This window comes from Pteropus vampyrus, unplaced genomic scaffold (genome assembly GCF_000151845.1).
Source record: "Pteropus vampyrus isolate Shadow unplaced genomic scaffold, Pvam_2.0 Scaffold66, whole genome shotgun sequence".
In the NCBI taxonomy this organism is placed as follows: domain Eukaryota; kingdom Metazoa; phylum Chordata; class Mammalia; order Chiroptera; family Pteropodidae; genus Pteropus; species Pteropus vampyrus.
In genome coordinates, this window is record NW_011888847.1 from 1081382 (window position 1) to 1096022 (window position 14641).

The 14641-nt window shown below is 40.9% G+C and overlaps 1 protein-coding gene and 1 pseudogene across 1 annotated transcript in view; one reads left to right on the forward strand and one right to left on the reverse strand.

Annotated features, from left to right (window-relative positions):
• The window catches only part of PPP1R21 (protein phosphatase 1 regulatory subunit 21), a 51890-nt gene extending 49005 nt beyond the window's left edge, over positions 1-2885 (reverse strand). The window contains exon 1 of the mRNA XM_011361301.1: positions 2667-2885. Within this exon, the coding sequence (XP_011359603.1) occupies positions 2667-2723 (57 nt within the window). The 5' untranslated portion in view covers positions 2724-2885. The remainder of the gene's footprint in view (positions 1-2666) is intronic.
• Positions 2886-14523: 11638 nt separating this feature from the next.
• LOC111740620 lies at positions 14524-14639 on the forward strand (annotated as a pseudogene).
• The last annotated feature ends 2 nt before the right edge of the window (positions 14640-14641 follow it).

Genomic DNA, 14641 nt, shown 5'->3' on the forward strand with positions numbered 1-14641 from the left:
CCCTTTCCCCAAACTCCATTAAACCTGAAATTTTAAAAGCTTCCAATGATCTCCTAATTGCGATTAAAAAGGATATGTTCGGAAATTTCCATCACATTGTCATTAAAAGGATGAAAAATGGTCTGACCCAAAAGGGGGAAAAAAGCTCAACTCTGGCAGACCTGTTACAGTCTCTTTAGCATCTTCTCCTCCTCTTGTCACGTCCTTCCCCCAAGTGTTCCTCAAAAAGTCTATCTAAAATGTTCTTCCCTAATTAACTCTTAAAGTTCCACTATTGTCTTTATGGGAATTTTTCCAAAAGCTCTGGCCTTTGTCCCAACTTTTAGGTAGTCCATCTACACCAGAAATTTTCAGCAATTACTCCAATATTATCCCAAGCTACTAAGCAAGTAAGATAGCTTTAATATGCATTCCAACCCAAAAATTTTATGATCGCATCTATCTTTTAATCCACCCTTTCGCTTCAAATTGATTTGCCTCCCTGCCCACCCTCCTCTGTCAGTGTCACTCATGTTCTGTCATCTCAGAAATTCGGGGTCAACTCTTAGCCTTTCCTCACTCATCACGTCCTGCAGAATGAATAAAACACAAAGATGGGTACCTCATGCATTCCTTGTATCTGTCTTAAGTTTAATGCTATGCAGAAAGCAGGTATTTGGAAAAGAAGCTAAAAGTATTTTTTAACCATGATCTAGGCCCCTTCTCCACCTCAACTGTCACTATATTTAATCCTATATTACTCTCCCCAAAACTATACCAACAAACTACAATCTGGTCTTCTTTTCACCAATCTTCCCTAGTACAATCCATTCTCCAAATTCACCAATTTCCCTCCTAAAAGTATTGTCATTCCTGTTTAAAAAGCTGTCTCTCTATTACTCAAAAGATAAAGTTCAAACATCTTATTTGACATCCACAGCCCTTCATGATCAGGTCCAATTTACCTCTCCAACCATATTCCACCACTCTCTGCCATGTATCTTAATATGCTTTAAGAATGTCAGCAATCATAGCCTGTTCACTTTGCTTATAATGCTACCGTCCCTCCCTCCTTCCTACTTCCGTACTCCCCAGAGTAACTTCTACCCTCACCCTCCATGTCTTCTGTGCTCCCACTGAACTATCACTTGTCACACTGTATCATAATTACGTACAATATTTGACCATTCTGTTAAAGGGATCTCCTTAAATTGGAACTCCACCTCACTCAACCAACTCTGGAGGACTGTTCGCAGGGGCACCTAAGTGTTGAATGGAACAGCTTACATGTTCAAAAGGATAAAATCTTTCTAATTTTTTATTACTTTGAGAGGTTATACATTTATTTAATTTTTGGCACTCTTTCGCCATTTGGAATTGCCTTCTGAGTTTGTTTACTCTCTGGAGAAGAAAATCAGTCCCCTTACTTTATACTTATGAAACATTTTCACTCCAAAATAGTAGAGCCAACTTTGTATACTACTGCCATTCTCCACCCATCCCACTTCATCATAAGGGTTTGTTCCAAACAACTTCTGGCCCCTTTCAAACAAGAAAATATTCCTTCAAAGGATGAAAACTTATCACTGGCATTGTGCCATAGACTCTCAAGACAATTTCAAATGGAAACAAAGTTTTGCCAATGGGAGCACTGCTGGAGTAAGTGTAGTATCTCAACAGGCTCTCATTTGTTGGTGAAAAGACTAGTATGGTTAGGCACAGGTTTTATTTTTCAAAGGATATTTCATTTCACCATGCTGAATATTAAAGTCGTGAGAAAAAAATTTGTCTGTTTCTCCAAATTGTAAAAAGGGAGCTGTCTCCCCATTGTCTCCATAAATGCCAACATCACTGAAAACTAAACTTAATGACTGTTGACTCGACTTCTAAAGATGTAAGATTCTGCTTTTATAACTTCATTAGAATATTCTTAAGACAGAAATACCCTACCCAGAAGCAGCACTGCCTTTTTCCAAGGAAAGAATTCCATCATTTAAAAGACTGATGGCATAAATACGACAAAGGGACAGGTCTCTATTTTGCTTAATTCAACATGTATTGAACACCTGCTGGGGGCTCTGTCCCACTCCAGGTGACCGAGGGAATAGAAAGAGAAAAGGACACAGCCCTAGTACTCAAGCTTTCAAAATCATTTCCAGACAACATCTTGCTAAATCACTGAATATATTCATAACCATCCATGCCTGGTGAAGCAGTTTACATGCATGACTCTATTTACTCTCCGAGATTGACTGGGGGCAGATAAATTTCTTTATCCTCATAACATCCCTGTGGGAAGGTGAAAAGCTTGATCTTCCCCATCACTCGGCTGGGAAAACTGAGGAAGCAGCAGACGAGGGGTGGTCCTCACCTTACCCTTCCCCTCCGGGCCAGCACCAAAGACAGAAGCCAGATTTCTGACATCCCAGTCCCATGCCCACTAGTTCAGTGAGAAGGAAGAATCAAACTCCTGCTCCTTCCCGCAGACACGCACACGGACTCAGACACCGCCCGGCCCCATCTCTTGGGAGCTGCAGGTGGAGGCATGGTAATGGTGGACATGGGCGGCGGAGGAGAGAGGAAGGGTGCGCTCGTGGCCCCTCCGCAGTCCCCCACCGTCCCGACAAGTCAAAGCAACCCGAGGCCTCAGGGCCGGGGACCCCGTAATCCCCACCGACAACGGGTACCTTCGAGTACTCCTGAGCCAGCTTCTGGTACTTCCCCTGCAACTCTGCCGAGGCCATGGCCTCTCCCGCCCCGTCTAGGCCAGGCTGCCCAGGCCGCTCAGCCCCGCCCCCCGCCCCCAAACCCAGACAAGCTCCAGGGTACGGCTCCGCCAGCGCCTGGCCGCTTCGCCACCGCCGTCGCGCCTCCTCCTCCACTTCCGGGTTCGCCCAGTGGGAGGAAGGTGGAGTGGGACCAGGGCGGAGAAACTACCGGGGGCGGAGCGACGTCTTAACGTCACGCCCCACCCACGGCCCCCGAGCACGTGCGTGCGCAGCCTCTCTGGCGCGCCTTGGCTCTTCCTCTGGGACCAGGGGGCGCCATTTTGCATGGCCCAAGATGGCGACCTAGGACGTAGGAGAGAATCAGAAGGGGAAGACAATGATGAGAGACCACAGAATGGGCGGGGAACCGAGGAAAGGAGCGGTGGTTGCGAAGAGCAGAGGCCCGGAAGAAGAAAGTCTAAGCGTACCAAGAATTCTGGCTGATCCTCCCTCCCCTCCCCGCTGGTTACCAGGGCAACCGTCTGGAATTTGATGGTTACATCTTTCAGAACGCGCAGAGAGAGAAAGACCACTAATTCCGCTGTCTCGTTATCCGGATGTGGTAGCATGCCCTGCGCAGTAAACTCTCAGACCACCTCCTAATTTATAATGCTTGCTGCTGCCACCTTCCCCTGCTCCACATTAAACAAACCTTTGTTGTCTTATATTTTGACATTGAGATTTCTTTGTATCCTTTATCTATCCACTCCATCTGCCCACTCCTCCCATTCGCAGACCACAACAGAGCCTTGGGTAAAAAGCGGTGGGGGAAATATCAGGAATGACGCCTGCCACACATGCAGATAGGGTGAACATTAACGACAGATGCATGGAGAACTAAGACAAAAAAAGAGTCGATCTGAGATATTTTAGGCCACTTCTGCTTGTATTAAAAGCCTGTCTCCAATAATTTCTGAGTGCCTGGTTTATGTTTAATGTTCTAGGCATTTCATTTGTTGCTACACAGAAATATTCATTGATAGAGGAATGAATAAATAAATTTAGAGCATATGTTTGCCATAAATTACAACACGGCAGTTAAAACTAATCTAGATCTGTATATATCTGCATATATCAGTAGATATCAACATGACAAAACACTTTAAAATCAAGTTGCAATATAACATGAAAAGATATTTTAAAAATGTGAAGCAACATTTGTATTGTTCATGAACACATGAATATGTACTAAAAACAAGAACTGGAAATGTACACATCAAATTTGGATATTGGTTGCCTCCATTAAAAAAAAAGGGGGGGGATGAAACAGGAGAACAAAGGAACGTAAACTTTATTTTGTAAAAGTAAATATGACAGGATGTTAACATTTATTATCTAGGTAGTAGGTACCAGGGATATTACTTATATAGGCATTTTAGAATGCTTGAAATTTTCCATGATTCGAAAAAACCACTTGTGATTTCCTGGTTTCTTGTTTGGCTGTAAGCCTGATATTTTATAGTGAAAGATTGAGCCCATATGCATTTTTCAGCCACTTTAATATGTAAAAGGATTACAAACTTTTACAAATGTTGTTTATATTTTTCAATTTGCTAATAGCCAAGTCCTATTGTTCCACAAACTTTAAGAACAATTTTTGTTATTATTAGTTTTCCATGGCACCACCAAGCGGCGAAATTAATTATTGTATGTATATTTCTGTGGTTTGAAATGTAATGGAATTTTCAATCATTTAAAAATAAAATGCCATCTCAGAAATAACATCTCAAAGGAAGAATGTGAAACTTTAGCTATAGAGCCTGTATGAGTTCATTTTACTGATTTGAGAAATTTATTTTCCATTGCTTAATCTAGTTGTTCTATCAAATGAATTAAGTTTAAATACCAATTGATAAGTCTGAATACATTAAAGACTCTCTTCTTCAAAAGACACCATTTAGGTGAGTGAAAAGGCAAGCTACAGAGTGAGAGAAGATGTTCGCAACATATGTATCCAACAAAGGTCTTACGCAGATACATAAAGAGCTCTTACAAATCAAAAAGGAGAAAGATAACCAAATAGAAAAATGGGCAAGAAAATTCAACAGGCATTTTACAAAAGAAGATACACAAACGGCCATTAAACGTACAAAAGGGTGTTCAGTTTCATCAGTAATCAGGAGGAAGTGAAAGTAAAACCACAATGAGATACCATCCACACCCACACAAATGGCTAAAATTAAAAAGACTAACAAGTATTAGTGAGGATGTGGAACAAGAGAAACTCTCTTAAAATGTTGGTAGGAATGAAAACTGAAACGATCATTTAGGAAAACAATTTGATATTATTTTCTCACCTGAAAAGATATATACTCATGATCTAGCAACTTTCTTACATATATACTCAAAAAAATGTGCATGTATTCACCAAGAATATTCATAACAGTGTTATTTATAAAAGTTAAAAGATGTCTATCAACAGAATAGATAAAGATTATACATTCATATTATGGAATACTAAACAGCAATTTAAAAAAAAAATGAACTGCAACTACAGTTAACTACTGGATGAATCTCAAAAAATAATTTGGAACAAAAGAAGCCAGATCCGAAAACATGTGTTATACACATGTATGACTTCATGTGTATAACATTAAAAGGGGGGGCAGTTTTCAACTACAAATTTTAGGGATATATGCTTGGGAAATAAAACTAGAAAGAAAAATAAAGAAGTGATAACCATAAAAGTAGGGAGTTTGATTACTTTGGAGAGAGAAGAGAATGATAACTATTGAGAAGGAGGACGAGATGGGCTTCAAGGGTGTTGGCAATGTTCTATTTCTGTGAGATAGTTACCGGGGTACTAACTTTGTGATAATTCCTCATGAGATACATTTTTGTTTTGTACACTTCTTTTATGGGTGTTACATTTCACAATTACAATTTTTTTAAAAATCTCGACTCTCTCATATACTTGCCAGCAAGTAGTTCCCAACCTATAAACATAGTATACTTGTGGGGAGTGGTGTAAATGAAGGTTGCTTGGAATTATTGTAAATATACAAGTGCTGTGATAATCATTAAAACACTTAAAATCATACTGTTTTGGTTTTTTTTTTTTCACTTGCAGGTGTCAGAACTGATACTAGATTGCACTCAGAGTGGGTATTTACTAGAAGGATATATGACTAAATCACAGAACAAAAGGAAGAGGACGCTGAGTGAAGCTTAGACCAGAGATCTGAATGCCTCTGTAACTTTCATACTCTGTGCATCATCCTGCCCATCTACCTCTGCTTCTTCTGGGTATTAAGCATAGCAGCCTCAAAGCCCTGAGCCTCTCATCTCATAATTTTGCCTCCGAAGAGGAACTAGGTTGCTTAGTTCCAGTTTGAAAAATCCCAAGGAAGTTCCCTGCTGGTCCCTGCTCGGTTGAGGTACATCCCTGGGTCAGTCAGCTCTGGCATGAGGTCTCAGTCACATTAGACAGGCCTGTCTGCTGGGAGAACCCCTAGGCCATGACCAAATTGAGAGAGACTAGATCATTCTTTCCCCAAATGAAGACTTCTGTGGCCGGTCAGGCAAGAGACCATCACTACAGAGGCCACTGAGGGCCACAAAGCAGCACCAGGACCTGCTCGATATATATCCAAGGTTCCCTGTGCTGCCCTCAAAGGCAGTGTCTTCTCCACAACCCCAGAAGTCATCTTGGAAGGTTAAAAGGGAGGGAACAAAACTCAGAACAAATAAGCATTTCCTGAAAGGAGAGACTGTTGTAAACTAAAGAAAACTGCTTTGACTGAACAGACTAGGGAATTAATTGATGAATTAGGCTTTCTCCTTTAAAGGAGAGACTGTGAGGAAAACCAGAATTGTCATAGAGAAAAGAAAGGCTCCATTTTCCCTATACATTTAAGTATAGTTTGAGACAATTATGGTCTCACAGAGTAAGCAAGAAAAAGTTTGAGGTTGCGTCATTTATACTCCATCCTGAACAATAAAAGATCTGGCATAAAACAAGACTTGAGGACTTCTTTATGCATTGTGAAGGAATAAGGATAGAGAACAGAGCCATTGGCCATTAGTTCAATGTTGATGAATTGACAGTATATCTTAAATAAGGCATCTTTAAACAGAAACATACCTAAAATAAAGTGTTGATTGGTTGATGAGAAGCTCATAGAAACCTGACCCTTTATTTTCTCTTGGAGCAATATTATTTGCTAATTCAGTGTTTGTGGTGATTTTATAGATTTTATGAAACATAACTACTGCAAATAATGGGAATCAACTGCATGTAGATAGAGAACAGTGTGGAATTTCCCTTAGTCATATGACAGTGATCAATTATGCCAGCAGGTTACTTAGATAACACTGTCAGTCTCTGAGTGAACGTTATTTCATGGTACAATAGAGTCATGTGTTTTCCACCTTTGCATACATCTGAAAATCAAGAACTTCTTTCAAGTTTCAAAGCTCTGTCTTTTGAAATTATACATTCTACTTCATAATAACCTGCAGGTACGTAGCAGTTACTACAGTGATGTCGGAAGACCAGCTAGCCCCACCAGCATCTCCCTACACAGTCATTAAGATAACTGAGTAAAGATTTTCTCTGGCATGGTTTCACAACCCCCATGGCTGGTCACCACTCTTGATTACTGAGATAATGGACAACAAAGAGTGTTTATATAAGGAAAGGATTAAAAAAGGCAACTTGTGAGCCTTTTATTATGACATATTGTTCTCGTCATTATTTATATTTTTAATCTGGTGGAAAAATGCATATCGCTCTACCACGAAATTAAAAGAAGGAGGTTGAGGGTAAAAAGGAACTTTCCTCCACATGATTTTCTCTTGAGCAGCTGGCTCCAGAGTTCAGGTTTTGTAATGAGTACGCAATGAAGCAAAATCTTTAGATTTGCAACTTTGAGGAGCTCTACTAAAAATAGAAATTCTGGACTTTGAGATTTTGCAACTTCTTCCTTTAGCTGTGCTCCGATGCGTTGCCTATCTCAGTCACAATGAGACAGAAGAATGACAGAATAGGCACAGAGCCCGAACATATCTTGTCAGAGTCACACATAGCAGACACTGGCAGAAGCAAAACTAGAACCCAGGTCCTTTGCCTTTGCTGCAGTCTGTATTTTCTCTGTTAGGTTAAGTGCATACACATGGGAAACCCTTTACCATTTAGCTTAAATGAGCAGAAGGTGATCCTCACACCTAGCCTAGAGTCCTAGGCTAGGTGTGAGGATCCAAAAGGTGCATTATTCTCCTTGATGTTTGTTTGGACTTGTCCCTTCATGAAATAGATACCATTAGAGCTGTTTAAAGTGAAAGGAGCAGCAGCAAAATGTTAATCTTGATTATCTCGAAAATCTCTTAAATGTTAATCTTAATAATCTATTACACTTTGATATTAAAGAATTGCATTTTCTTAAGCATGGTGCCTTCTCTTTCTCCAGTTTTCTACCTGCAAATCTTGATTTTTGCCCTCTCTAGTGGCGTGTTAGTCTGTAAAGTGGCTGTAAAACCAAAGAAGTATACTGAGGAACAATGAGTGATAAAACTAGATATAGGAGGACAGAATGTATTGGCTTTTTAAGTTTGGCCTTTGGACAATGGGGTGGAGGGAGGTACAAGAGGAGGAATGTAAAGATTTAACTTTCATATTTCTGGAAGTCCACTCCTGAATTCTACGGTATGAGCATCATCAATTTGTGTATGTGGGTGTGTGTGTGAGTGCGTGCATGTGCACGCACGTGTAGTAAACATGTCTAACATAAAATTTACTATTTTAACCGTTTTAGGTGCACAGTTCAGTGGCATTAAGTATATTTACGTTGCTGTGCAATCATTACCACCATTCATCTCCAGAAGGTTTTCAGCTTTTCAAATTGAAACTCCATATCATTAAACAGTAACTCCTTATTCCCCTCTCATCCAGCCCCCAGTGACCACCATTCTATTTTCTGTTTCTATACATTTGACTACGCTAATATCTCATATAAGTGGAATCATACAAGCTTTGTATTTTTGTGCCTGGCTTATTTCACTTAGCAAAATGTCTTCAAGATTCATCCATGTTGGAGCCTGTGTCAGAATTTCCATTTTAAGGCTAAATAATACACATTTTATTTATTCATTAATGCATAAATGGACCTTTTTTTTACAATAGCAGTCCTATTGAGTGCAAAGTGGTATCTCACTGTGTTTCTGATTTGCATTTCCCTATTGATTTGTGATGTTCAACATCCTTTCATGTACTTATTGGCATCTTTAATTATTAAAGATGTTTTGCCATTACCCATTGTTTATTTGCTTACTCTATTGCAAATTTAAACATTTTATTCCTTCCCAGTACCACACAAAGGAACAGAGTAAGGGCACAGGCCTTTCTGACTCTTTAAGTGACCCTTTTGGAACAGCCTTTCTCCACAGCTCTGCAAATAGTACCAATCATCAGTCCTCACCTGAGGCAACTGGTCTACCTAAAAATGGCCTCCTAACTATCTTCCTTGATTCCAAGCCACCCTCCTTCTTACTACAGATTGCTAGCTTCATAAATCAAAAATAGCTTCCAATTTCCATAGGTAAACACATGAATTCCTGGGCCCCACTTACCTTTCCCACATTCTGTTTCTCTAATTTCCATAGGAAAACACATGAATTCCTGGGCCCCACTTACCTTTCCCACATTCTGTTTCACTGGTTGTGATTTCCCATCAGCTTTTCCAGAACCCCTCTGTCTCTGTGCACACCCCCTCTCTCGCTCTAAATGTCTTCCTTGCTTCCCACCATCTAGACAAATGCTTCTCCACATTGACTTCTTCTCTTCTGCCTGTTATCCTTTCTCTGATGTCCTTTAGCATCAGATTGCAAAAATCTGGACCATTATTGGCACTTATTTTCTTTAAATTGTTAATTGCTTATTATACCAGGTTTAGACATGGGCCCTCAACTAAACTGCAAAATCTTTAGGATGAGAACTATCTCTTATTTAGTCCTTTAAGGCAAACATCATTTGAAACCATTAGATGAAGGATTGATGGGGAAGTTTACACTGGGGGGGATCAGGCTGCCACCCCCTGGGTCTACTGATCAGTCTTGGTATCTTAATTAAGAGTAGCCACTTATGTGCTTTCCAATGAGATGTAGAGGAAATTACACAGCATTATTTCTCAAGCATTCTCGCCAAAGTATTTAAACTGAATCTCATCCAGGTTTTAGACAAAACTTGTTTACAGAAAACATAGGGGTTAGAGGAACAAGTTAAGAGATACCACAATGTAGAACTATTGGACAATTGAAAAAGTGCAAGAGCAGGGAGTGCTTATGAGAAAATTTTGTAAGAAAACCCTAAGTTTGTAAGAAAACTTAGGGTTTTAAATATATACCTTCACTGTGACCAGTTATTTTACTTTGGAGTATTTACCCAAGAGAAATGAAAACGAATGTCCACATAAAAATTTACACAAAAATATTTATAGCAGCTTTTTTCATAATAGCCCAAACTGGAAATAATTCAGATGTCCAGCAACGGGAGTGTGCATAAGCTTATTGTGGTACACGCATACAACGGAATACAGCTCACGACAAAAGGAATGTGCAACAACATGGGTGAACCTCAAAAACATTATGCTGAGTGCAAGAAGCTACACACAAAAAGGTACATACTGTATGTTTCCATTTTATATAAAATTCTAGAACAGGCAAAACTTATCAATGGTGAAAGAAGCCATAGCACTAGTTGGGGGTGAGGGGAGAGTTGGCTGTGAAGACACAGGAGGAAACTTTTTGAGGTGATAGAAATGCTCCCTATTTTGATAAGGATGTAGGTTATCAGACATATGCATTTATCAAAACTCTTCAAACTATATACATAATACCTGTGCATTTCACTACACATAAGGATAAGTCAATTAAGGGGGCAGGGGAGGGGGGAGGAAGGGGTAGAGAAACCAAACAACTAAATGCAATGTGTGAACTTGGATTCACAAACAACTGCAAAAAGACAGTTTTATATTCAAGGAAACTTGAATTTAAACTGTTTGTATGGACATTTAGATGCCTTCAAGGGATTATAAATGTTTAGATGTGATAATGGTATGTGGTTATGAAACAAAATGCCCAGGCTTTAGAAATGCATTCTGAAGTACAGCACAGTATTTAGGGTAAAGTGACATAATGTCTGGGTTATAAAATTTATGGGGAAAAAAGCAACCAAAAAATTAATGAAATATATAATGCAAGAGTGACAAAATCTTGATAACTCCAGAACCTTAGTGGTGAGTATACAGAGATTTATTGGTCTTGTCTCTATTTTTGTGTATATTGGAAAACTTTTGTAATAAAAAAAATTCAACTGCCCTAGATAAACAAAGAGAAACATAATACCCAAAATGCAAAAGCAGAAAGTATATGGAAGCTCTCAAAGTTATGTTCTCTTTCCTTATCAGACCAGATATCAATTCTCCCTGCTTTTTTTCTCCCTTGGTATTTTCACTGTTGATTAATATTCACACATTCCAAGATCACAATTACGAATGGATTATACTAATCACTTTAATTTTATATTTCAACCAAGAAATGTTTGTTGAGAAATAATCATTAATATTCCTCTCTGAGAACGTTCCAAAAACATCACCCACGCTTTAAAACACTACCCAGAGGAATCGCTCACTCAGCAGAATGGGTTTTCTGACTGGTATAGCCTCTTCTTACCAGTAGGGGGCGCGCCTTCACCAAATTTGCTTTGGGAGAGAGGAAAATCAGATCCACAGACTGAGTAGCTGGTTACCAGCCTTGCCGCACCCATGACCAGTGTTTGTAATCGTTTAGGCACGTCTCTGGTGACTTCATCCTAGCTACACCTGAGTCTTTTTGAGGAAACAATTAGCCTGTTTGAACAGAACAGGTAAGGCAAATTAGTAACTGGAAAATTATTAAGTTGTTCTACAGGACGTGTTAGGACATCCTGTATTCCCTTAAGGCTTAGAGTTTGGGTGTGGACACTTCTTCCTCACTTGATGGCTGGGAAAAGAAACAAGTCACCTCTCTCCACCGGGTGCAGCCCATTCTTTGTCCTGGGTAGGCAGAGCAGGAGTAGAGGGGCCCCTCCAGCTACCAGCTCTGGGGCCACAAGATACAGCTTTCAGAAGCCTCTGTGGAAGGGAGGACCTCAAAGAGGTGGGGACTTCTCTACACTGCCATGTGCTCTGAAAACCCCAGAAGAACCAGCTCTGGTTCTGTCTGACCATGTGCTGAGACCAGTGGGTTCCAGGCCACGTTCCTGCTCCAGGAGTAAAGCCTTTGAGAACACAGGGCTTGAGAGAGAGGACGAGCAAAGGAAGACTCTCTCAACTGCAGTTTGATCCTGCTACTTATTCCTCAAGTAAATCCTTCAGTGAAAATGGGATGCTTTGATGGCTCCCTGTGGCTTTTAGGGTAAGGAACAGATCCTTGCAATGGTCTGCAAGGCCTGCATAATCATCCCCTTCCTACCTCCTCAGTCTCATCCTAACCACTCTCCCCAAGTTCCCTGCAATCCAGTCAGTGTGGCTCTCAGTTCCTGGGCTGCCCTGTGCCTGCCAATATGCAGCTTCCTCTGCCTGACACTCTTCCCTGCCCACTCCCTGTCCGCTCTCCCAGCTGAGCACCTCCTGGGAAGAATTCTTCCCAGACCCAAGATTTTCCTGTAAAGCTTTTGCCGCAAACCATAATCCCCTACTCCTGATTCCTCCACTAGACTCTAAGCGACATGTAAAGTATTTACATAAGATTTTTTGAAAAATTAAAAACACTTCATACACCCATCACTACCCCAGTGGCAAACCAGTAAGTGAAAATACTGAAGGATCCTGGCTGCCCCCCACCCCAAAGACTCCAAAGAGACATGGAAACAACCTAAGCGTCCATCATCAGATGAATGGATAAAGAAGATGTGGTGTACATATATAGACACAGTGAAATACTATCCGTAAAAAGGCTGAAATCCTTTCATTTGTGACATGAGTGGAACTTGAGGACATCGTACTAAGTGAAATAAGTCAAACAGAGAAAGATAAATACTATAAGATCTCACTTATATATAGAATCTTTAAAAAGAAAATCAAACTCATAGAAAAAGAGGTTAAATTTGTATTACCAGAGGTAGAGAGTGGAAGAATTGAATGAAGGTCGTCGAAAGGTACAAACTTTAAGTTATAAAATACATAAGTCCTAGAGGTGTAACATACAACATGATGACTATAGTTAATGTTGCTATATAGTATATTTGAAAGCTGTTAAGGGATAGATCCTGAGAGTTCCTACCACAATGAAAAAACATTTTTTTGTACCTCCATGAGACGATGGATGTTAACTAAACTGACTGTGGTAACAATATCATAATATATGTAAGTCAAGTCATTATGCTATACACCTTAAACTTGTCCAGTACTGTATGTCAAGTATACTTCAATAAAACTAGATTTTAAAAAAAGGAAGACGCTCAAGGAAAGTGGCACCAAAATAAAGTGTTTAGGAACAGAGAGCCTTCCCAAAGGGCCCAGATCACACCACTGAGGCTGCTCTCCTCTCCCTGCGCGTAAAGCTGCCCCTAGCCTGGGATCGAGGCAGATCAGAGCTTACGAAAAGCAAGAGTAATGGCTGAGGCGAGACAGTGCAAGGAGCTTAATAGAAAGAAATATAAACAACTGGCTCAGAGCCCAGAGCACAGAAGACCCGCTCTCGCCCTCCACACTCAATGTTGCTTCTCCCTCGGCGGTAGCTCCCAGCCCTTCCCACCTCAGGCCTTCCCAGCAGAGCCATCACCGGAGAGGGGCTCTGGATGAGAAAAGGAATCCATGTGAGAATTACATTCTGATTAGCATTCGTTTATATGTTCATGCATTCATTTAACAGATAGCAGTGGGGGTTGTGTGTGCCAGGCGTTGGGATAGGTGTTGGAGGTGCCTTTGAAGAGCCTACAAACAGCCATCTGGTGGGGAAGGCAGGTAGTAAAAAAAAAAAATCATTATGATAGGGCAGAAGTATTTTAGTAGCTACAGGTACAAAGAGGACTCTATGCTAACAAAGGGAAAAAATCTGGATCTTTTGCAAATGGAGAGCAGGAAAGTACAAAGTTTAGGGAAGTTTGCAGAGGAGGTGGGCATTTGGAGATTCCGTCAGCCAGTCAGCCAATACGTGCTTACTAGTTGCCTTCTGTGTTCCAGGCACTGTTCTAGACACTGGGACGCATCAGTGAAGAAAACACTCCAAAATCCCTGCCCTCATGGAGATGGCATTTCAGTGAGGGAATGCAGAGCATAAACAATAAATCAAATCAATAAGTAAATTTTGTAATAGGTTAGAATGCTTGGGGGGAAACAAAACAGCTAAGGAAGGTGTTAGAATTTATAGTGAGGAGGTTAGATAAACCTCATTGACTAGTCGACACTTGAGCAAGGACTTCCAGGAAGAGAAGGACTAAGCAGCCCCCAGGGGGCAGTTATCTGGGAGAGTCCAGGCACAGAGGCAGCCAGGGCCAAAGGTCCTGAAGTGAGAGAGTATGCTGGCATGTCTGAGGAAGGGCCAGGGGGCCAGTGTGGCTGGAGCAAAGGGGCGGGAAGTAGGAGATGAGGTTGATTAAAGAGGGCATTGCAGGCTGTCATGACAACTTTGGCTTTTACTCCAAGAGAAATGGGTCACCATTGGAGCCGTGGTGTTCTGGTAAATTGAGTCTTAAGGAAAAAGAACCCCTGAGGACGTGGTTCCAGAGTGTAGCGGTTAGCACGTCTGCTTTACACGCAGAAGGTCCTAGGGTCACACTCCAGTGAAGCCACGGTCCCTAGTCTATGGCCATGCCACCCTGAACAAGCCCAATGTCTGAACTTGGCAGCTAAGCAGTGTCGGGCCTGGTTAGTACTTGGATGGGAGACCACCTAGGAACACCAGGTGCTGTAGGCATA